General features: G+C 42.3%; 1 protein-coding gene across 2 annotated transcripts in view; it reads right to left on the reverse strand.

Moving 5' to 3' along the window:
• Window positions 1-324: 324 nt before the first annotated feature.
• The window catches only part of Lekr1 (leucine, glutamate and lysine rich 1), a 186,797-nt gene continuing 163,052 nt past the window's right edge, over window positions 325-24,069 (reverse strand). Inside the window, exons 11-15 of one of the 2 annotated variants that reach the window (XR_003836153.2) lie at window positions 22,630-22,794; window positions 19,083-19,382; window positions 7,839-8,120; window positions 2,099-2,247; window positions 325-744 (exon numbers count right to left, since the gene is read on the reverse strand). Coding sequence is in view for 1 of the 2 variants with exons in the window: in XM_029474779.1 (XP_029330639.1) it covers window positions 7,716-8,120; window positions 19,083-19,382; window positions 22,630-22,794 (870 nt within the window). In the remaining variant the exon portion in view is untranslated. Of the gene's footprint in view, window positions 745-2,098; window positions 2,248-7,357; window positions 8,121-19,082; window positions 19,383-22,629; window positions 22,795-24,069 lie in introns of those variants that run through there. The other variant, XM_029474779.1, reaches the window with a different exon arrangement.

The raw sequence follows: 24,069 nt of genomic DNA on the forward strand, positions 1-24,069 counted from the left end.
TCCTACGTTCGGATTCAATATAAAGTATAGTGGTGGAAACAAAACAACTCTGGACACTGTGATTATCTTCCTGCTGTCCCATGCCAAATGTGTCTGAGGCAGCTTCGTTACAGCACGGCAAACTGACGTGAGGGAGAGAGGCTGCAGCCATCTCTTCCCACAGTATACTTACACATACTCTTCATTTTTCCTTGGGATGTGTGCCCAGAGCACAAACTAGCTATACAGAATCATTACAGATGTAGTAAACATTAGTATCATCAATTTTAAAGTATCATTTAGATATATAAATTAATCACCATTTATTGATATACTTTTATTGAGATTACAGATATGCCAGAGAAAGGTTTTTGAAACATTGAACTGTTTTTTTTCACCAACTAATAAGACATAAAAAATTATCAGCATGATGGAACACAGCTGTGATTCCAGCAGTTGGGAGGCTGAGGCAGGAAGATCGGGAGTTCAGGCTTGGCTACAATAGTCGAACTTGTCTCAAAATAACTAATGTCCTACATAAGGACCTGCCAACTGTCTTTTTTCCTATAAAGGTCTTTCTTCCTTTTTCCCTCCTGTTCTTCTCCTTATGTCATTATAGTCTTTGGAAGACAGGGTTTCAAAGTTCAGCCTGGCCAATAACTCATTCTGTAGTCCATGCTGGCCTGGAACTCAGCATCTTCTTGCTTCAGCTTTTCATCTGCTGGGATGATAGGCAGAAGTCCCTAGACAGATTTTAATTTCCCACTAAATATAAAGAAAAGGATATGTATGATCCAACACATCACAGAAGTGCTATCAAGGCCAGTAAGGTGACTCAGTGGATGAGAGCGACTGCTAGGCAAGCCTGAGGACAAGATTCCACAGTGGAAGCAGAGAACTCAATTCCCAAAGTTGACCTCTGACCTCTACTCACACACCATGGTACACACACACACACACACACACACACACACATCATATAGCTGCATATACTAAATTAAAAAAAATGTACTATGAATAAAATTTAATTTTTATGATTTATAATTATTCATTAAAATATATATTTATGTCACCCTAAGGCTGATATAGAAATAATAACTATTATAACAGCTCAAAATAGAAAAACTACAAAAAGTTATCTGTGCACTTATAGTAACTTAATGTGGTAGTTCAATAAAGATTTTACAGTCATAATTTTTTTTACAAGGGCCAATATTTATAACATTCTGGCTATCTTTAAAATACCCCAAAACAGCTACTCAGACTTCTGGTTATTTAAGAATCCAACCTAAAACATGCAAGAGATACATATTCCTCCTGTTTAATTTAGAGAGCATTAGCCAATGTTCTGAGTCTGGAGAAAACATCTGTCTTAGGCCTCTGCCGGGGCTGTTCAAGTAAGGTCTTTTTCTCTAGCTTCCTAAAAGTACGTATCTCAGTTTCTATATTAAGCATTGTATGCTACACAGGGAAAGGAGATGATCTCAGCTTCGAGATCCTTGCAACCCAAGCTTAGGCCTCCAATATACTATTTTAAAGTTTGGAAATTACGGCTGGAATAGTTGACTACCCTGGGGCTTTCAGAAATCCTGCTTTTGAGAAGTAAAAAGGAGTCACTTGAATTTTGGCAGGGACCTTAATTCCCTAGAAATTTAAAGCTCTGGATAGAAAATTATGACTGGAGAATTCATTTGCTTCAAGAAGACAGAGGACAGATAGATCTTTCTAGATTAATGTGGTAGGCTGCATCGAGCTCGCCTGGGAGATGGAGACAGCGCTGGCAGCGAGGCAGGGCCAGCTGCTCACATCTTCAGCAAATAAATCTACTGCCAAAGCTAATCCTCCTTGTGCAGATGCCTCACAAAAGCCTATAAAATGCTTCGCTGTCCTAAGCTATACAGTCTAATTGTTGAGTTTGACTCACTTAACTCAGAGAAGTATTTTTAACTATAACTATACAAGTATCAGCACTGAATATACTAATATGAGGTATTAAAAATTTAAATAGCAATCTGTCTCATTATCATCTTTACATTGATTGATTGACAGAGAGAGTATCTATATGCAGCCTTGGCTGGCCTCAAATGTACTATGTAACCCAGGTTGGCTTTGAACTTACAGTGATCCTCCTGCCTCTACCTCCCTGGTGCTGTTATCACAGTTGTGTGTTATTGACTGGCTTCTTTCATTCTTTCTTCTTTCTTTCTTCTTTCATTCTTCATTAAAAACATTCAGAGAATGGATGGGAGATGTGGCTCAGCAGAAGAGCTGGGAAGAGCACAGGGGACAAGAGTTCTGGGTTGCTCTCAGGCTCTCTCGCACAGCACAATGCTGACAAGAAAGGACAACATATTTAAAGAAGATGGCTGTCCTGGGTATCATGAGATGAGCTAGCGGTGCTCACAGGCAAGTGCGTTTAACACCTCATTGTGATATCCAGATTTGTGAAACTGAGAATCTGAACTGAATTCCATTTAGCCAGTGTGAATTCTGTCTTTAAATCATATTAATCCAGGTCTAATGCCCAAGTTAGTTTTATATTTAAGTGGTTCAAAACTACTTCCAGGAGAGATCATCTCAATGCATTTACTTTATCTCCCTAGAAAATTTCCCCCAAATTCTGTATTTCACAGGTCTCAGAAGACAATGAGCATCACCATTATAAATGTAAACAGATGTTCAAATACATGTTATTATGAGATTAAAGTTTATGATTATTCAATGTGCTGCCAATTATTAGAACCAAGATTCCTCTATTGGATTAAAACAATAAAATCTCCAACTGTTCTGAGGCTCACAGCTTTGGGTGTTGAGATGTGTTTTAGGATTTTCAGGATGAATATTGATTTTTTTTAAACCACTAGCTTTCCTAGAGAGTTATGGATTCAGAATCAATGGTCACACAGAAGAATCTTAATGCACTGTGAGTAGGTGTTAAGTGGGTCAATGTGACACATGGGGGGCAGATCTCATTAGCCCACTGTTGTCACTTAGGCACTAGGGACTAAATAAGGCAAAGCTATTTTGTTTAACTTGTGGTAAGTAGATATGGAATACTGGACCGCAAGCAACATACCTAATGCAAACACAAAGCACCTGAGCATCTCTTTAAGACCTCAGGCTGGGGGTCAAGCTCAGGGCTAAGACTGATTACTTAGCATGCACAAGGAGTCGGGGAGAGAAGGGGAGAGGACAGCAGAGGAGATGGGGGGAGAGGAGAGGAGGGGAGGGGAAGGAAACAGGAGGAGAGGAAGGGTGGACAGGGAGGAGGGGAAGGAGGGAGAAGAGGGAGAGAAGGGAGAGGAGGAAGAGGAGGAAGAGGATAGTTCAGGTAATAGGTTTGGGTGTGAGGCCTGAAACTCTGCATTTCTAGAATGTGCTAGCAGGTCTCATCTTGCTGGAAGGCAAACTCTGAGTAGCTACAACCTGGCACACTGGTCATATTCTTTGTCTGGAAATGAGACATGTAAGCCAGAAGCTGAAGCCCGGGTTCTTTCATTCGGTCTAATGTTACACAGTTATGCAAATAGAAAACTAATCAACTAAGTCAACTATTATCTGCTCACATAAGCTATAAATCTGGACCAGGTGATGCATCAGGTCTCTTCAGTTCTATAAAATGTAAAGATATTAAGATAACCCTTACTTTAATTTGAGCATTGTCTTTTATATTTCCCTTCACAAGTATTCTAGAAAGCAAGGTTTTATTGCACAGCGTCACTCCAGAATCTTCCTGTTTAGCTGTTCTTGCATCCTTTGACTTAAGACGATAATTATTTCTGGTTTATGTCCATTTCTCACTCTTCCCATAATTCTCAGAACACTCTTCAGACCTGTAAGGAGGGTTCTTATGTGTAGCAGTCTATGAGCTCGTGCATCTCCCAAGCGGGATGCAGCTCCTCCGAGTTCACATTATTCAGAGAGGTTATAATATTCTTAAATAGAGATGATCCTCTGATTAGAGCCAGGTTCATCAAATGAACTCCTGCCAATGTGTCAAGGGCTGGCAATAGTGTCAAGCTGCAGTTAGCAGGAGAAACAAAAATCCTTTCTCTACTCTGAATAGATTTTTAATCTGATGCCTATTATTTATTCCCAACACAAATATCTTCATTAGAACTTCATTAACTCGTCTGGACTACTCATTGTCTGCCAGCTGCTCTTGTATTCCCCACCTTCCCATTCCACAATAACCCAGCACAGCCTTGCCAGGGCAGGGCTCCCAATTCCAGCAAGGCAATCCACTTCCAGCTAAAAGCATGCACCGGCCCTTACTCAACACCCCTAGCAATGACATCAGCTTACCTGGGACTCAGGCTGCTGCTAACTCCCATCAAATGCTCTTATGATTCCTACGTCTGTGCCTCCATTTACACACTTCTCTACCTAGAATACCCTTTTTCTGTACAATTCTACTCCTCCTTTTGAAGACTTGTTGAATAGACCAGTTCTGTTTTTAAAGCATCCCTGATTCCTCTAAGATTTCATTACTATTTTGCTCTCAACTCCTTGGTGTAGTGGCTATTCTTGGTTGTCAACTTGACTATATTTGGAATGAACTACAATCCAGAATTGGAAGGCTCACCAGTGACCCTTATCTGGAGGCTTGGAGATCCTTATCTGGATCTTGGTATGGAGATCTTGAGACATAGTGGCTATGGATTTCAGAAGATTAAATCTCCGAGTTTAAGGAGATTTAATCTGGGCTACACCTTTCATCTGGGATTAAAGGTGTGGTGGAACACACCTTTAATCTGGGCTACACCTTCTGCTGGAGACAATATAAGGACACTGGAAGAAGGGAGTCTAGCTCTTGCTCCTTCGCCTGCTTGCCGTGTGAGACTGAGTAACTGCTAGATCCTTGGACTTCCATTCACAGCTGTGACTGAACCATTGTTGGGAATTGGGCTGCCGACTGTAAGTCATCAATAAATTCTTTTACTATATAGAGACTATCCATAAGTTCTGTGACTCTAGAGAACCCTGACTAATACACTTGGTCAATACTCCCTTCCATTTCACATCTTGCATATACTTTATTCTTGGCCCCTACTGTATAATTCTTGAAGATCTATGCTGTTTTCCCATTTTTCCTTTTTCTAGCTCTCACCATCACTTTTTTATGATAGCTTTAGGATTAACCTGTAGTTCAAGATGCTCTAATACTTCAGAATCCTAAATTATTTATTATTTTAAATTATTTCTTTACTTTATGTGTATTGGTAGTTTGCCAGGATATATGTATGTGTGTCACCTGTGTGCAGTGCCCCTAGAAGTAAGAGGAGGGCATCAGGTTCTGATGGAGGATGGAGTTGCAGACAGGATCCAAACCAGAATTCTCTGCAAGAGATGCAAGCGCTCCTAATTGTTGAGCCATGTATCTAGCCCTTCACTACTTTCTTAACATTCTTGATACTCTTTCATGCTTAGAGTTCATCACTCAAAAAATAAAGGAGCTATGTTTTAACCTCTAAGTTTCCAGTTCTTGTGTCACTTCTAGGGATTTGTTTCTTCAACTACATATTCCTATAGCTCAAGCTGTATTCTTCAGATGGTGTAGGTTAAATTAATGTAAACCATTTTTCTGTTTATGCTTCTCTGATATCTTTGTAGCATATAACACAGCCTCGTGGCAAACAATGGTTCCATTCTGAGTTACAGAGTTATTCATTGTAACGCAGGAGTATATCAACAAACTAAGAAGCCATATTTTGCAATAGTAGTCCTTCTATCAGTTTAGAAAAGCTTACACGTGACTTTTCTTATTAACCTGTATTCCCAGTAAAATAAACTCATTGTATACCTATGACTCCTGCTGAAATTGCAAAACAGTGAAAAAGCATGTGGGACCTGATGACAGAGATCACGGCGCAAGCCAGTCCGTGCCTTTGCTCACTTTACCGTCTGCCTTATGTCACAGGTATTTATAATTCAAAGTGCAAACAAAAGCTCAGGGCAAGGAGGTCTGGTGCTGTGGCCCCTGTTGCATTACACATGATGATACCAAGGAAGGGGAATACCAGTTAACGTTTCTTATTTTCATAGATGCACACTTCTATTAGAGTTCTCTAGAAAAATATAATTAGTAAAAGGACATTTGTTACTTTGTAGTTATTCTTCCCTGAATCAACTTTCCTTCTTATACAAACTCAGGTTTGAAAAGCCAGAGCACTTCAAGAGGAACGACGTTAATTAGCTACAGTGTGGGTGCTGTTGACACCAGTCCTGGTGGAGCCCTGGGAACCTTTGAAGGCTGGAAAGGCTGGGATTGAGGGAGTGGTTCTGGTTCAACTCTATCCCTAAGTATACTCCTTCAGCTAAGTCGCATGCTTTTCATCTGCTTCTTATCTGCAGAGAGGGCCAGGGCAATCATTGAGCCACTCTTCTGCGGTTTGTGCTCTCTTGTGGAATGCCATTATGAAGAACGGCCACCTCTGTAACCAAAAGAAAGCACTCTAATACGTAACACAAAGATGACTTTACCTAAGGTAGCCAGGAAGCCAGGGACCTAATGTGGAATTATTTTAAGGTTAAAACAGCCTTAAAAAGATGGGAGATAACCATGATTTTGTTTATCAATGCTATTTCTTTAGCAGTAGTTAGGATGCTAGGTATCACTGGTTTCTCTCATCAACACTGCAGCCAAATAGATAATTAAATGTGCTATAATCACGTGTCACTAGTATTCCTATATGAGAAGGGGAAAGTTTAAAGTCCATGATACATCCGATTTAGCACCCCCCCCCCCGCCACCATTAGAAAGACAAATACAGTCCTATCACATGGAGAGAGGACAGATGAGTGTTAGCCTTAGGTAAGATCAGCTAGATGAGCCAGAAGCTTGATAACTTTAAATAGCATATCTTGTTTTACATTCTCACACTGAGAATAGAAACTGTTAATCAGTTAGACATTTCCAAGGGCAATCAATTTTGAATCCAAATTAGCATTATATTCTTTTTACTAAGTGACCTTGTGTTAGTTCTCTTCCCAATGACTGGAGAATGCAAGTACAATAGAACTCGGCTGTGTACCAAAAAGTATTCAATGAGAAAATATCCACCAAGAGATATTTTCATGGTCATGTCGCTTTCTAAAATATTGATAGAGGTTCAAACTACTTTCCCCTGAATGGGAATCCCCATCTTTTGTAGCAGGTCCCAGCCTCCCAGCAGATGGTCTTCTAAAGGCTCTCCTTCCTTTTGACTCAGCTATGAGGAGCATTTGATGGTGACTATCAGCTCTGTAAATACTGGAAGTAAGGACTTTGGAAATCAAGGACTTTCTTTTTCTAATTGGAATACTTACATCTGTTTAGCTCAATAAACAAATGAAAAAGATACCATAAAACCAATATAATCTATTTTGTGGTGATAATCTACTTGCTATGGTAGGAAAAGGAGAGAAAGGGGAGGATGAAAGACAGGAAGTGAGGGAGGAAGAGGAAAAACTCGCCAGGCTGAGATGCTTTTCCCTGCTGTCTCTAAGGGCCAGACTCGAGGAGCATAAAATACATACATGAACGTAGAAATCAGACCTCTGGAGTACCAACTTCATTATCTGTTGCAATTTCCAAGGCCCTTTGAAAACTGTGGCTTCACAGTTCCTAGCTTTGTACATTTCTTGTTAACTATATCTACAGCTATGTTTGTTTCCCGGTACCCGGTTACAGTGAGTCTCTGCCCTGCTGTGAAAGGGTGTGTGTCCCGTGGGTGGGACCCTCCTGAAGCAGGTCATCACTGCTGACTCAACCTCCTGCGAAGGATGGCTGTCAACCTCTGCCTGGCCTCGTTTACTGAAATTGCTCGGCCCCTGGGAGGATATGCCTGGGAAAGGGCGGGCAGTCCCGAGCTGCTGACCTTCTTGAGCTTATCTGGGGTCGGGGAAGCTGTGGGTTTTGGCAGTCCACGCAGGCTGGGTGTGCCGGTGCCTCGTCCACAGTTCTGTCTCCCACTGCTTAGCTCGCGGTGATTACTGACTGCCGAGGCAGGGTAGGTTAGGGTGCCCTTATTGAGGGAACACGGTAAGTTTCCTCCGCTCCTCCTGAGCTCCAGGAGCTGTTCTTTGGCTTGACTCAAAGCCTCCGTTAGTTCAAAGCGTTCTTCACACTCTCTGCGCACGGTTTCCTGGAGAAAAGTGTTCTGAAAAGAGATGAGGAAAAAGCACCCCTGACTTTAAACAGTTTATGTAAGTGGAGCGTTACTGACAATTTAAATCAGAACTGAGCTGCAGGTCAGAGGCTGTATTCTCTGTCTCTTTTAATACTCTACCCCATGAGACAGAGAAATGAAAAATAGAGTGTGAGACTGGAAAGGACACTAACAGAACATTCAGCCCCTTGCCCTTGTAGGTGAGGTGGAATGACTGTCCAGGGATTCCGTAGATGGTACGGTGGGACTGAGTCCTCATCTGTATTTGCCCTGCATACACACATAGTTCCCATTCATATATATTTTAAGCAATTGGTCTAGTATTTGCCTCTGCTTGTTTTTAATTTTTTTAGAGGAATTGGAAACTATTGGCATTTGTGACTTTGTCGTCTGGCTTTCATCAACTCAACCTGAATAGTTGTTGGAAGTCAGGGGTGGGGGAAGTATCAAGCCGCTAGCGAGGCAGATTGATTGATAAGGTGCTGTGTTAGAGCCATCATGTTCACTGCTCCTGACATATTCAACACAGAAAGACCCAGAAGCCCCGGTTTGTTACATAACTTGTTCAGAGCAACCGGCTCTGAAGTGGTGGAGGCCTGCTGCCTCCTAGCCCTGTGCCTGTATGAGGCACGTGCTTCATTAATATTGCAGGCATATACACTTCATGTCTAGGACATCAAGGAGATAGAAACTGGGAAGATGTTTTCATCTGATTTCCTCAAGAATTCTAAACGCTATTAATTTGACCTTTCTTTTAAAAAGGAGTCTACTGTATTTTTAAAATTTATTTACAGTATCTACATATATGTAAAGTACTATATACATCGATATTTATCTATATGTATACACATTATTTATACATTCAATACGCGGGCAAAATGTGTAGAAGTAATCAAATTTAAGTTGTTTTCAATTAATTAGTATAAAGTACCCTAGCTTAAGCAAACTTTGAAGAGTCAGGTTTCATTCATACACACACACACACACACACATACACACACACACACACACGGGGATATGCAGGAGTAACAGGTGTATAATATGAAAAGTCAAGATGGGGATGGCAGGGGTGCTCATTAGAGAAAAGTAAGATCTTATCAACTTACTGCACTTGAATTTGAGCTTCAAAGGAAAGTAATACTCTACAGACCCGAGGCAAGTCCCTTAGAAAATGGCTTCGGGCAAGTGGCAAGGGGACTGGAAAGGTAGAGGAAGAGAAAGGCATTGGCAACAGCAGGTGCAGCTGAGCACAGTGCAGAGCCAGCAGACTGCTTTCCAGTCAGAGAGGGCTGAACCAGCCAGCAAGCTCTCAGCTTGCACGTTCCAATGACTCCTGGCCATGGTCCAGCTGAGAGGAAGATCAGCGAGGGAGGGAGGGAAAGGGCTGCTGACTGTCTCAGTGTGAGGCCAGCCACTCTGCAACTCATCCTTCACCACCATTAGCTTTCAGAACAAAGCATTAATTCTTTCTATTATTTCCCAAACCAGGGGGGCCTCGGAACTGAAGACAGGCTCCACAACTGGGACTTCCACCTGTGCCAACACTGATTTTTTGGGTGGATATCCTAATACCCTCATTTTCTCTGCCTAGTTTTCTCTGCTGACTTTACCAAGTCTTCCCCTAAATAAATACTACATCGCAGTTTTAGGCATCATAATTTCTTCAATTATAGGGTAAAATATGGAAACAGAACATTGGAAAGTTTAGGAAATTGTTATTTGAGGAATGGAGTGTGCCAGCACATGAAGGTGACGTGGACATGACACAGCAGACACATTAGTGGAAAATTCCATCCTGTGTGAGGAGCATCACTGCTGAGGCTACATTGTTTTCAGAACTTAGGCAAGAGGGCTGGGGTATGCAGACTCTTTTGTCTGTCTATGTCTCTGGTTGATTGGTTGGTTGGTTTGGTTTTGAGACAGACTCTTACTTTGTACCATCTCTGCCTGTCCTGAAACTCACTCTGTAGACAAGGCTGGCCTCAGACTCAGAGATCACCATCTGCTTCTGTGCCTGTGCCTGTGCCCTCCCCCCCCCCCCTTCCCAAATGCCGGCACCAAAGGCATACGTGCATGTGTTATTACATCTGGCTGTGGCAGACTTGTAATATGTAGTTTTATTGACTAACATGAAAATATCTGTAAGCTAGAGTATGCTTGATGAGGCTGGAACTCCCCAGCCGACATGAGAATGGCCAGTGAGGCCACTGTTCTCGACGAGTCTGAGATAAGATGATCTTGAGCTACATTTTACCATAGCATGGTCAAGTAGTTATTACTAGATTGCAACAGACCTGGAAGTCAAAATGAAATGGCAGGCATGTACCAGGTAAAGAAGGCAAAGTGGGGTTCCCAAGCCGAGAGGGCAGCAAGAGAGACACATCCACAATGGAACACGGCAGCTAGAAGACTCAGCGTATAGACACAGGAGGAGAGATCAGCACTGAGGTAGGAGGAAGTGAGCGAGGCACATAAGAACCTTGGCAGTGTGTTATTGCTAGAGATTTTACTTGGCTCTGAGAGGGCCAGCTGGATCATGGGAAGATATTTCAAGCAGGGCACTGGCACGGTCACACTGGCATGGAAAGAAGCTCGCCAGGCCAGCTTTGTGAAAGTCATTGCAGGGTGGGAAACAGAGTACAGCAGGGACTCAAAGCTTTCATAGAGGAGGTTCTGTCCTGAGCCCTGGGTGAGTGTGGCCTAGGGAAGAGAGAATTACTGCTCTGGTCCTAAGGCCCATCCATTGGTGTTGAGCACTGTCTACCCGCTGCCTCAGACAAAAAGCCAATTCAATTGGACTTAAAATAATTCACTGCCTAATTGCACTCCCACTGAGTCTGTAGGTAAAAGATTAAAATGTAAATCAGCTTACCCATGTACTTAAACTTTCTAATATTAAAAGTGGCCAATTTCCCACATTTTGAAAGGTATGAGTGACTGGTTTATATGTGTTGCCATTTTTACCCTTAGAAACAGCTGAGTGTTTTGAGTTTCAAACACAGAGAAGAAGCAAGAGAAGGCTTTGCTGAGTGGCCTGATTATTGTGAAGGTGAGAATCCTGGTTGTGGAGTTTCTGAATCAGCTGTATTTGGCAGAGCGGGGCAGAGATGGGGGATGCCAGGAAAGAAGGCTTCATTGAAGAAGAGGCACAGATGGTCTTGTTCATGGTTTACACGAGGTCCTGCCCAGTCACACGATGATAGAGGACACAGTTTTTGCCAGCTCTAACCAGAAAGAACTCAGGACAGTGGGTGTCCAGCCAGCTGGGTCGGGGAGGATGGGGGGCACCTGAGGTGATGGAGGTTTGGTGGACAAGGTGTGGAAACTAGACAGATGAGTAAGAGCTAGCAAAGGATGTGCCCCGCCTCCACCCAGCCAGTCAGCCCAACACTGCAGATTAACAATGGAAATGGCTTTTTGGTAAACTAGGAATGAGAAACTAAATAAAATTTTAGGAATGTCAGGAAGAAGTATTAAAATTATATACCCATGCTTACAAACACAATAAAACCAACTATTATAAGCTTCTCAGAATAAAAGTCATAGAAATAATAAAATACCTCAGAATAATGGTCTTCGAGAGCCAGTTTTTCAAGATGAGGGAGAAGAGCCTAAAACACACATAATTTAGGATTTCCTGTTCTAAATCAACAATCCACTTTTAATATCTTCTCACCATTAATTAAGTAAAACAAAGCAATGTCTCCATATTTCTTCCCAATGTGTCACTGTCCCGACATCGCCTTCCTTCTTTACAGGCAGAGATGCCCTTGCTGAGCCCACATCTGCGCATGCTCTGTGGCCAAATTCTTGGGTTCTCAGCTCATCTGTTCCCCGCTGTCAGCCAGCCAGGCCTAAGCCTGATCCTTAAACACTTTACTCTTTGAAAGAGAAAGCGATGCTGTGATTTCACGTCTCAGGGTTGAGAATCACTTGTTGGATAACTTACTGACTGGACTTGGGTTTCTTATTCTCCTACATAGAATTATCAGAGAGGAGCATGCTGGTTTTTTCTATATCAATTACATATGCATTTGAAGTGCATAAATACGTACTCCCAGATGAAGAAAATCCCTTCTGAAAATAAGCCATTTGTGCTTGCAAATGCTATGTATTCATAAAATTCCACTTTGCAGGTTTACATAAATCCATCATCATCAAAGCTTTGTCAAATTTTTCCCATGTAAATGCTTTTTGAAGCAGATTTCATATTTGGAAGCAGTTTTAGATATCAAAAGGCTTAAGATCACTCACGATCCCAATATTTTAGAAGGTTACATAAGATCCGTACTCAGTTCCTCTGACGCCCCACAGCTCACTACTGTGCTAACAGTCTGGAGACACCGTCTCCCGAGTCTGCAGCACATAGCTTTGATTTATAATTTCTCTTATTGTTTCTTAAGTGAAAGCAAACACAGGGTGCCGAGGAGAAGCAACCTAACAATAAAAACAGGTGTGTTGCTGCAAATATTGACTGTCAACCCTTCAGCCACAACTATGACATGTGAATGCTCTCAAAAGGAAAACACTGCAAGTCAACACACTTGGTGACTAAATCTGGCTGGACTAACTATGCTTTCATTTATTGCTGGTTGCTGTCCTTCATATTAGAGACAGTTCTAAAATATTAAGTGGTCTTTGCCTGTTTATGATTAAAGAATGAGTTCCCAAATGGCACATGGTGTGTGTGTGTTTGTACTGTAGGGTTATGGGCTAGCACATTTCTGGGCTGGTAGACTGGACATGGATATAGCCATTGTCTTAATACCCCAACTGCCAGCACACATGGACTCTTCTAAGTTCTTGGCTGTTTGGACTGTGGGAAAGGAGTTTGTGACAAGGACCGGCTATCTCCCACCTGTTCCCTACAGCTCTTGTTCTAGTCTTTGCTCTGATGTATTCTCACACACAGTGCATTTCTCATTCTGCTAGAGAGAACACATCAGGTGTCTTCCTAGGCACTGGGTAGTGGCACTGGGGGGCTGTGTGTCCCTAAAAGTCATTTTGCTCCTTTTACTCTCAATCAGTCCTATTTTGGGCTCCATTCTTTAATCCTGTTTTCAGAGATATTTTGTGTCTCCCTTTTCTGAGTCTCCCTGTAGTAGTTCCATGTAATTACGTTTCTTCTTTGGGATCCCCTCATTGACAACGGGCAATAGATTTCACTTTTTATTTTGTGGCAGTGCGGTAAGGTAGGGACAAACACAGCCATTCCATTCTTCGTGGAATTCTCCATGTTTAACCAGCAGTGCTGTTTTCTATTTTTAAACTTGTTAAACTACCATTAGATGGGCCATAAGAACTGCAAAATTTGACACCTCTGCTCCTCTGTCTTAGTCAGGGTTTCTATTCCTGCACAAACATCATGACCAAGAAGCAAGTTGGGGAGGAAAGGGTTTATTCGGCTTACACTTCCACACTGCTGTTCATCACCAAAGGAAGTCAGGACTGGAACTCAAGCAGGTCAGAATGCAGGAGCTGATGCAGAGGCCATGGAGGGATGTTCTTTACTGGCTTGCCTCCTCTGGCTTACTCAGCTTGCTCTCTTATAGAACCCAAGACTACCAGCCCAGAGATGGTCCCACCCACAAGGGGCCTATCCCCCTTGATCACTAATTGAGAAAATGCCTTACAGTTGGATCTCATGGAGGCATTTCCTCAACTGAAGCTCCTTTCTCTGTGATAACTTCAGCTGTGTCAAGTTGACACAAAATTAGCCAGTGCACCCTCTTACTTTCTTTTCTATGGTCTTCAAACAACAAAAAGGTTGAGTTCTCTGTTTTCCTTTGGATTTCCTTTAAACAATTGCACTCTTTCTCTAAATCCCAAGATCACCATGAAGCTTCTTATATTGGGCCACATTGTCTTAAAGGAATCCCTGTGGAATTTACATGACCCAAGGACCACTGTTACCAAAAGCACGCCTTGTTTTAATTTGGTGTTAATGACAATGAGCTACTTGCTAACGTTAACTTCCTGTTCTTGTTTGTTTTGTTTTTGCTGTTTCACTTTTTTACTGTGTGTGTCTTTTTCCCAGTAAGAACTTCCTGAAGTCTTGTTTAGACTCACATTTCCGGTGCTTTTGTTTTCCATCCCTTCTTCACCTTCTGTTACTGTGTCACTTTTCAAGTCCCTACACTGAGGAAGGCCCAGCTTGCCTGTCAGAGGCTTCAGCTTCCTCCTTACCCTTTCCACAATTGAAACAAATTCCACTCACTCTCTGGCCTCTTGAGAGAGCACAGGACTTCCTGACCTTCATTCGCCTCCTTAGGAGGGCACTAACTTATCTTTATTCTAATGGGATTTCTTTCTCCAAGTAATTACAGCTTTTAAATCTCCAGAATCCAAGGAACTTAAAGTGTCTGAAGAACATGATGAAAAACACACAGAACTTTCCGTTTCATATGACTTTATTTACAGCTCACATTCTTTCTGCTCATAAACTCTACTACTTTCATTGGCTCATTCCCTGTTTTATAAGCATATTCTGTACTTTGGCATGTTTACCTAGAGAAACAGCCTTAGATATTTACTTATATTTCAGTTCTCGTTATTTAATTTGAGGTGACATTTTGGTAACCTCTGATGGAAAACTTAGTCTACTTGTCCCTCCCCTGGAAGGAAACTGTCCTGTGGGATTCTTTCATTATTTTTATTTTATGAACAACAGTTTCTCCCCTCTAGTAACGAGCCATGACTATTTTCACACAAACCTAATATCTTTTTATATTGTAGAAATTCATATTTTATTTTGTTTTAGTGTGTGTCTGTGCACTCCATGTGTGTAGGCGTCCTTGAAGGTCAAAAGAGGCATCAGATCCACTGGAACCAGAGTTACAGGCAGTTGTGAGCTGCGCCTGAGTGCTGGGAATTGACCCCTGTCATCTGGACGAACAACCTTGGCTTTTCACTGCTGAGTCATGGACTTCTCCAGGCCCAGAAGCCATATTTTTGAAAATGACATCTGTCTTAATACCTTTCACAGCTAGGAGTCTTGTGAGATGAGCTCTCCTTAGCTCTCTGATCTGGAAAGAAATCCACCTTTCCTTTTTAGTTTTGCTAACATCACCTCCAGATGGTGTGGTCAGAAGATGCAGTGTAGACTTGCGTTTGAATAGCTGGTTTCTAGTTGGTGGAATTTTTGAGAAGGATGGCCCTTCTCAAACAATTGTTTGAGGAGGTGTGGCCTGGAGAAGATGTGTCACTACAGGGTAGGCTTTGAGGTTTCTAAAGATTTGTGCCATTCCCAATGTCTCTTTCTACCTCCTGCTTGTGGATCAAGATCTGAGCCTTCAGCTGCTGCTCCAGCCATCTGTCTTATAGAGATATCTCTTGTACTGCATGGAACAAATCAAACGTTGTCAATAAAAGTCTGATTGGCAAAAGAGCTGAGGCAGGAATGGAAGGTGGGACATCTGGCAGGGGAAGAGAGGGATTCTGGGATTGAGTCAGAGTGGAGATTTTGCCCTAGACACAGAATAAGACTGTCATATGAAATTGACAACCACGAGTTAGAATTAAAAAGAAAAAAGGGTAATTAAGATATGAGTTAGTTGGAGAACAGAGCCAAAGCTATTGGCTTAAACATTTTTTTTCATATATAAAAAAGTCTCAGAGTTGTTATTTCTGGGAACAAAGTAGATGGATGGAAAATTTGAGGTTGCAGATGGCTTAACAGTATCTCCATGCCCTTGCTCCACCACCATAAGTGTAAGGTCTCTGAAGGTGTAAGGTCAACTAAACTTATTCTTTTATTGCTCTGATCATGGTGTTTAATTACAGCAACAGATAACAAATCACAGCAAAAGCAACACATAAAGGAGCTTTCGATGGTCCAGGACTACTTGTCTGATAGTCACATCTTGGGTACTTGCTCACTATGCATGTGAGTTGGACTTACTGGCTCATTTGTAATAAATAGAACATGAAGAAAGGCATGAGCTGTCCCTTCTGGGTTACCTAAGGACTGTGGCTTCTGTCTTGGCACCCTTTCTCTACTGGTTCTGAGGGAAGCCAGCAGACAATGTGAGTTCTTCTATGGAGATGCCCATGTGGCACAGCATTGAGGGATGCCATGACCAAAAGCCACATGTTCTCTATTAATAGCCCATGAGACTATTAACCTGTTAATATAACTTTGCCCATACCAGTGAGCTAGAAGCCCAGCTTATCATCGCTGAGCCTCTAGCTGAGATTATTACAACTTAGGCACCCTCACACCAACCTCATAAGAGATACCGAACCAGATCCAGCTAGACTATAACAGCTTCTTTATCCACAGACAGGAGGGGCTGGAGAGATGTCTGGGTGGCTCGGCAGGCCTTCTGTACCATCACGAGGACTTCAGTTTGAACCCTATCATCCATGCAACAAGCTAGATGGTTTGCACACAGCTGTAACTCCATCACTGTGGTGGCAGAGACAGGAGGAAGGTCGGGGCTTGTTGGCTTAGCTGAGGACACCTCCTTGACAGCCCCAGGTACAGGGAGACATTCTGTCTAAAACAGACTAAGAATGACAGACAAGAACACCTGACACCCTCTTCCGACCTTCACTGGTGAGCACAGTTGTGTGCAGCAGGACCTATAGACATATACTCACACAGACACAAATGCACACATAAATATAAGTAAATAAATCTTTCGAAAAAGAAGTGAGACTATGAACTCTTATTGTTTGAAGTCACTGTCTTTGAGGGCAATTTAGCAAGTAGCGATAAATTATAGACTTGTAATATAGGGTGTCTCTACCCTTCCGTGTAAGGTTTCATGTGATAAATTTCTGTGTAGGTCATTTCTTTAACATTTCCCAGGAGTTAGTTACCATTTTTTCATAATTATACCACTGTTTTATCTAGCATAGTGCTCAAAACCTACATAGATGATAACTTGCATTTTTAAAAATTGGCCTTCTTCTTTTTTCTGTTTACTTGTCCTCTGGATGGGTCACTTCTTACTCTTTTTGCACTGCCATTTTTTTTTTTTTTTTTTGGCTTCAGACTTGCTAGTCCAGTGACTTGGCCTTTCTCTCCCTTCGCCCACTGTTGTCCATGGGAATGTTAGTATGGACCCAGTAGAAGTGAGTGAGCAGCTCCTCTTTCCTCAGTTTCTCCAGTGTGCTCCTCTCCTGCCTGGCCTGAGCTGCTGTCCCTCACGAGCTCACTGGCTGCCCTCTGGGGGCCCCTCCTCCCCAGCCCAGGCTGGATTGGATTTACTCTTTTCTGTTTGTTTGTTTTGGTTTTGTTTGCTTTTAGAGTAAAAGTAAGTAATCTTGACTAGGAGATATTATGGGCTAAGCCTGAGGTTGCCCTGAAATTTAGAATCAAAAAGTCTTCCTGGGCTGGGCGGTGGTGGCGTACACCTTTAATCCCAGCACTTGGGAGGCAGAGGCAGGCGGATTTCTGAGTTCGAGGCCAGCCTGGTCTACAAAGTGAGTTCCAGGACAGCCAGGGCTATACAGAGAAACCGTCTTAAAAATAAATAAATAAATAAATAAATAAATAAATAAAATGTAAAAAGTCTTCCTGGAATAGGAATCTTTGTCCCTCTGAGACTCGAGTCTGAGTCTTGCCTCTCTCACTGTGCGAGCCTGTGAAACTCTCCAAGCTTGTTTGTTAGCGTCTCACCTGTGACACATAAATAAGGCTACATCTAAAGGTAGACACTGTTCTTATTTAGCACTTTTTCCACCCCGTAGTTCACATTTATGGTGATATAAGCTCTCAGTTTTGGTTGGCAATTTAAATATAGCAAAAAATAGTGTTTATTATTAATAAACAATATTATTGCTAGCACTTTTTATTTGCTTCTTCATTAACGTGCCAATATGGCAGACCAAAATCTTATTTCTCACTGACATTCAAAACCGTTCACTCTTCCTTATATGCTATATCGCTATTATGCGATCAAGTATTATGATCAATTGTTACACTCTTTCTAACATGTTTAGCAATTCATCATAAATAAGCCAGAGATAAAAATTTCTCAATAGAAATAAGCCTACTTCAGAACAAGAAAACACTACTGATATAACTGTGCATATGTAAGGCAGAAGACGAAAGCATATAAGTTGCTTTACAAGTCAGGCTGACAGAGCTGTAAAACATGAAACTCAAATTATCTTTATGTTGTCCATATTTTTTTAAATGTAAGCAACATGTGCTCTGACATTTTCTTAGGTGAAGATTTATTATTAAAGCAAGTAAGATCTAATTGTAAGACTTCTAGGCGTGGAGCTTTTAAGTGATTATTTGCTGCACAGAACTGGTTTCTAGAAAGGGCTCAGCCAAAAATGGGACATCAATATCACACCAATCCCCCCAGGGTCCATGGAACTTGGTGGAAGAGGGAACAGAAAGAGTCTAAGAAATAGGGTTGGGTATTCTCCAGGACACGACAAGACCCTTGTACTTCTGAACTCTGAGGAGGCTGAGACTGTATATATAAGAACCACATAGGATCAGGCCACATGAGCCTCCCAACCCTAGCTGAGAAGCAGTGCTGACAACTGATGGCTACTAGGGGAAAGACAGTCAGCTTTTCTTTAGGGTGTGGCCCCTGGTAGATGGACCAGGCCCCAGTAGATGGCTGCACACTCATGGATACATGGGACTATTATTAAACAAAACAAAACAAAACAAAACACTAGACATCAGGTTGGGAAGAGGGCATAGGGGGATTCCATAGTTGAAATAAGGGAAGGGATGTGTATGATTATGACTAACAGAGATACACAGTTTGTATGTATGAGATTCTCAAAGAATAAATGATACTTAAGAAGAGAACTGTCCTATGAAGCCAAGGGATGCCTGGGAGCCAGGCTGTGTACTCTCTTCTTGACCTCCAACTGCCTGTCACATTTGCGTCTGTCTGTCTGTCTGCCTGTCTGTCTGCCTGTCTGCCTGCCTGCTTTTTAACTGGCCATGCTCCTCAGTGGGGGCTATCTGCTTCCTACCTCTTCCTGTGACTGGTTGAACTGCTGCAGCAGCTGTGTCTGGGCCAGCCTTACTCTTTCCAGCTCGTCTGACTTCTGTTTCATTTCCTTCTTCAACTCTTCGGAAATTGAATCATCATAGCCAGTTTCCTTTTTCAAACGACACTGGAATTCTGCAACCAGATTTTTCAGGTCTTCAATTTCTTTTTTCTTTGATTCAGACTCTTCTGTGTATCGTGCATGGGATTCATGGAGTTTTTCTTGGAGAGAGGCCACTTCCAGCCTCAGGTCTTTTGTAGCATCTGCGATTAGGTCACCTATCTATAAGATAAGTCTCACGTTAGTATACAGACAAGTGTGCTGTTGTTAAGTTTCTTCTAATAAACCAGTGTGCTTGCATCCCATGTCATATATAGGCCTTCAGATTGTTTTAAGGCAACACAGAGTTTTATTTATTTATTTCCCAAAAATGGTATCCTATTAACTACTTGGGCATCTTTGGAAATATTTAAATCTCTGTGATTGAATCCAGCTGCCAAAAGTAACTCAAGTTTTCACAAACAGATGGGAGAGGGCATGGCTGGGCTCTGGAACCTCCAGGTGCCTGACTGGTTTTTGGAGACACAGAAAGAGAACACCACAGTTGTGCCCCATTCACACCAGAACACCAAGTTCTCCTGGGACATATTTTTTCTTTCTTATATATAGACAGAAGTACCCCAGACACTAGCTCAGTCTTCTATAGCTGCACTCTCCCACATCTTGTGATCATAGACATTCTGTACTGTTCTACATGTAATGACAGTGGGGTGCCAGTAAATGTTTAAAAATACCGGCCCCCCACCCCCATCTCTCTCAGGTCAACTTTGTATCTAATTTTAACAGTGAAATCCCTTTACCACTATGGCTGATCTGTCACAGCTGGTGATTTAGCTGGGATGAGCATAGTAGGCTCTGGAAAGCCAGGACTGGCTACAGAGCATTGGCAATTGAACCAATATGTTGGAAGAAGTATCACATTTGAGTGAACTGAACTGAAAGACAAGTGGCCACTCTGGTGTCATTATGGCGGTTCTAGAGAATGCCAGGACACGACGGTGCAAAGGTATCGCTTCTCACCTTACACAAGAACATTAGACAATAATTCAGGGGACCTTCTGCCCAAATCATCCCTTCAGAATGGAAAAGGCTTTTTCTCCTTAGAAAAGAGAAAGTTTAGCTTGATGGCTCATGCCTGAAATCCTAAGCAAGGCAAGAGCCACTGTGGGTCTACGGGCAGCCACAGCTTTGTGGGGAGTGACAGATCAGTGTGAGCTATTGGGTTATAAAATGAAAACGGAAACAAACCATCGGCAAGCAAACAGCAGTAGAACAAGAGCACACAAGAGCAGCCTTGCAGAAGCTCATCTAAGGTCCCTACTTACACTCCAGTAGCAAACGAGCCATGGAAATCTGGAAATGGCACAGGGGAGAGCTCCCAGAGCGCGCTGGACCACTGCTTCAAAACAGTGTGCATCGAAAATGTGTTTCACATGTTAAATTTACATAAGGAATAGCTTTGGGAGGAAATCTATTCACCACCATGAGTCATTTCAGAAATTAATATTCTATTATTTTCAACTAATCCAGAAGAAGGAAGAGAGGGTCACTTGTGTCTAAACAATGGTTTCCTTCCACCCCCACCCCTGACAGAAGTGACAAAGACACAGAGCAAGCTGTCCTTGTGACAGGAGCTTCACAGGGCCACAAAAATATAAGTTTGGATTTTAAAAATAGGAGTTAATGTTTAAAAATCAGACTTCACCTAAAACACTTGAATTTAGAGCTTTTTTAAGTAATGGAATTATTTTGTTTGCATTTCTCTGCCCATGAAGTTCCAGACTATTCAGGACAACCGTAGTCGTGAGCTGAAGGAAGGAAGGAATGGCTACTCTGGGAGCCTTTGGTGCCAGGAGCTCTGCGGGAAGATGTGAGGACCTGTCCCAGACAGACCAGACCATCAGGGGAGCGGTGGCACCAAGTTCCCAGCATATACTTCACTGTTTTAATAGAAATTCACTTTAAAAATTCACAAATTCAAAGATGAAATCATCAAGAATTTCAGGACAGAGCACCTGCAGAGCCCTCTGGGATGGCTAAACTCTCCATCTTCACACAGAAACAGAGGCCCTTGGGCTGCTGGACGCTTGATTAGATTTCTTTATTACGTGTACCATGTGCTGCCTAAGGTCAGTGCCTACGGGCCTGGAGTTGCAGGGTGTTGTGAGCCCTCGTGGAGGTACTTGAGTTTGAACCTCAGTCCTCTGTCACAATAAATGCTCTTACTGCAGAACTCACCCTCTCTAGCCCCTAACATGGATTTTAAAACAGGTTAAAAAATAAAAATTAATATCTTAGTGACATTATCTGTGTGTGTGTGTGTGTGTGTGTGTGTGTACAGGAACTTGTATGCCTTGGTGTATATGGGGACATCAGAGAATACCATGTAGAAGCTGGCTCTCTAATCGCACCATGGTGTCTCAGGAGTTGATTTCATGTTTTTAATAGTGGCAAGTGCCTTCACCTGCTGAGCCCTAACATGGATTCTTAATGAGTATTTTCAAAATATGTTTCACACTGAATTTTGATTCATTCTCTTGCTCTCTGCCTCCCTGTCCCTCCCTTCCTCCCCATCCTTTTCTCCATCTTTACACTTAAGTCATATAAAAGCAGGAATACCTTGCCTAGCTTGGTGGTACACATCTGTAACCCCAACCCTTGGGAGGCTGAGGCAGGAGGATGTAAAACCAACAATCAAGCAACAAAGCAGGGGTACTTCAACAGACTCTGCTTTTTATAGTATTTTAACTCATCCAAAAATGCTTAGAATTAATTAGAATTAAAATATCTTCAGTTAGCCGGGCAGTGGTGGCACACGCCTTTAATCCCAGCACTGGGGAGGCAGAGGCAGGCGGATTTCTGAGTTTGAGGCCAGCCTGGTCTACAAAGTGAGTTCCAGGACAGTCAGGGCTACACAGAGAAACCCTGTCTCAAAAAACCAAAAACCAAAAAACCACAACAAAACAACAAACAAAAACAAAATATCTTCAGTTAAGAAGGTTAAACTCTAGGAAGGAAAGTTTTAATTGTGTGAAATACTTTATTATCTTTTGATGTTGGACTATGTAGCCATGCTAGTTATGAGTCATGCAGTGTAGTCAGTTTTAGAGGTAAGCTGATGTCAGAAGAAAGCAGATGCATACAGAGCTTGGTTGTGTGCCTCTGTAATTTATCTCCAGCATCCTTTCTGAAGAACAGGTAAAGCAAACGATTTATCTGTGTGGGTAGAACAAACGCGTGGAAAAGAAGGCACGCCCGAGGGGAACATGCAGCACGTGTCACAGAGCATGCCCGAGGAGGGGAACATGCAGTGTGTGTCACAGAGCACGCCCGAGGGGAGCATGCAGTGCATGTCAGAGCATGCCCAAGGGGAGAGTGGAGAGTGTGTCATGGAGAGTGTGTCACTGAGCATGCCCGAGGGGAGCACGCCGGCGTGTCCCAGAGCATAGCACCAGCGGTGCTGACGAACCTTCCTCTGCAGGTCCTCATGTTCTTGCTGATACTTCCGGATTATTTCCTGGTGCTTTTCTTTTTCAATGTCAAGTTCCAGTTTAGCTTCCTCCTTAAAGAGAAGAGCTTGATCCTGGAACTCAATGAGATGCCGGGCTCTTTCCTTGCTAAGCTCAGCTTCAATCTGGAAAACAGCATGTCAAAATATACAAAGCTATTTTACCTCGAAATAAGTACATTCAATGTATTCTCAGACTAATCTTTAAAATAGCCAAATATCAAGTTTTTAATTAAGGCATTTAAAATTTTTAGTATTAAAAATGTTAACTTAGAAGTTCTCTTCTCCAAGTTGACCTTGGGTCAAATATTGTAGTAACTAAAACTGAAAACTTAGTAGAGATGACAGTTCTTAGAACTAAAGCTGAGTCATTTATACTTAAAACGACTAAAAGATCTAAAACTGAAGACTAAACTACTAAAAGCATTTACACTGCTAACTCAATCCTCATCAGGAGACCTGAAAAACAAAACAAAATAAAAAAACAAAACAAATACCTTCTACCCCCAAACTGAGGTTAGACTATGCTCAGCTGAAAACAGAACAGAAGCCGAAGTGCCAAGTGTCTCTGTCACATGGCTGGTCACAGGCTGACATGTTAATGCGAGTGAGACTAGAATGAATGGACAACAGCCATCCACATCCCCACATAGACTCCTGAGGAATCCCAGTGCTGGAAGGGCCTTTAGAAAACCCTGGTTCAGTCTCTCATGCCTCATCAACTGTGGAAAAAACAGTAAGGACTTTAATTTGAGATGGCCTTGACACTTGCTGGCTGTGTCCTTAAGTTTGTGACCATAAGCTGTCCTGGTGGGGTTGTAACTAGTTCCTTTGGGGGCCTTTATGAGGATTAAATGAGGCAAAGCATCCATGTAAGGCTGATGCATGGGCAAGAATTCAACAGCCCGTGGAGACGGCCTCCACGGGAAAGCCCTGCAGTCTCTGCCACAGAACTGACATGGAAGGATGTCCCACAGTGCCTCACACATCATGGAACCATAACTCACTTCTTCCCCAGCAGGAGTTTCCATTTCTAAGCATTAAGCAGTTTTTCCTGTAGTTCAGCCAAAATCTTCCTCAATGTGGCTTTTAACTATTGGCTTTGGCTCTGCCTAATAGAGCAAGAGACAAAAAACCTGTAAGTAACCGAGTAACTCACTGCAGATTCCATCTTCTGAGATCAGACATGAGATCCCTGCAGCAGATCAGCTCCAGCTCTACACTGTGCCATGCTAAGACGCAAATTCTATGGGGTGTGGTGAATGCCAGCTAAACTGGGAAGAGACTGTTGACCCCTACTGTTTCTGACTCTGTTTCTGGTCATTTAAAGAAGGAACGAGGTCAACCTGGGTTTCTCACAGGATCCCTGAAACTGAGATACCAGGACACAGAAAGTTTACT

Source organism: Mus caroli, unplaced genomic scaffold (assembly GCF_978045245.1).
Source record: "Mus caroli unplaced genomic scaffold, Mus_caroli_1 scaffold_3, whole genome shotgun sequence".
In the NCBI taxonomy this organism is placed as follows: domain Eukaryota; kingdom Metazoa; phylum Chordata; class Mammalia; order Rodentia; family Muridae; genus Mus; species Mus caroli.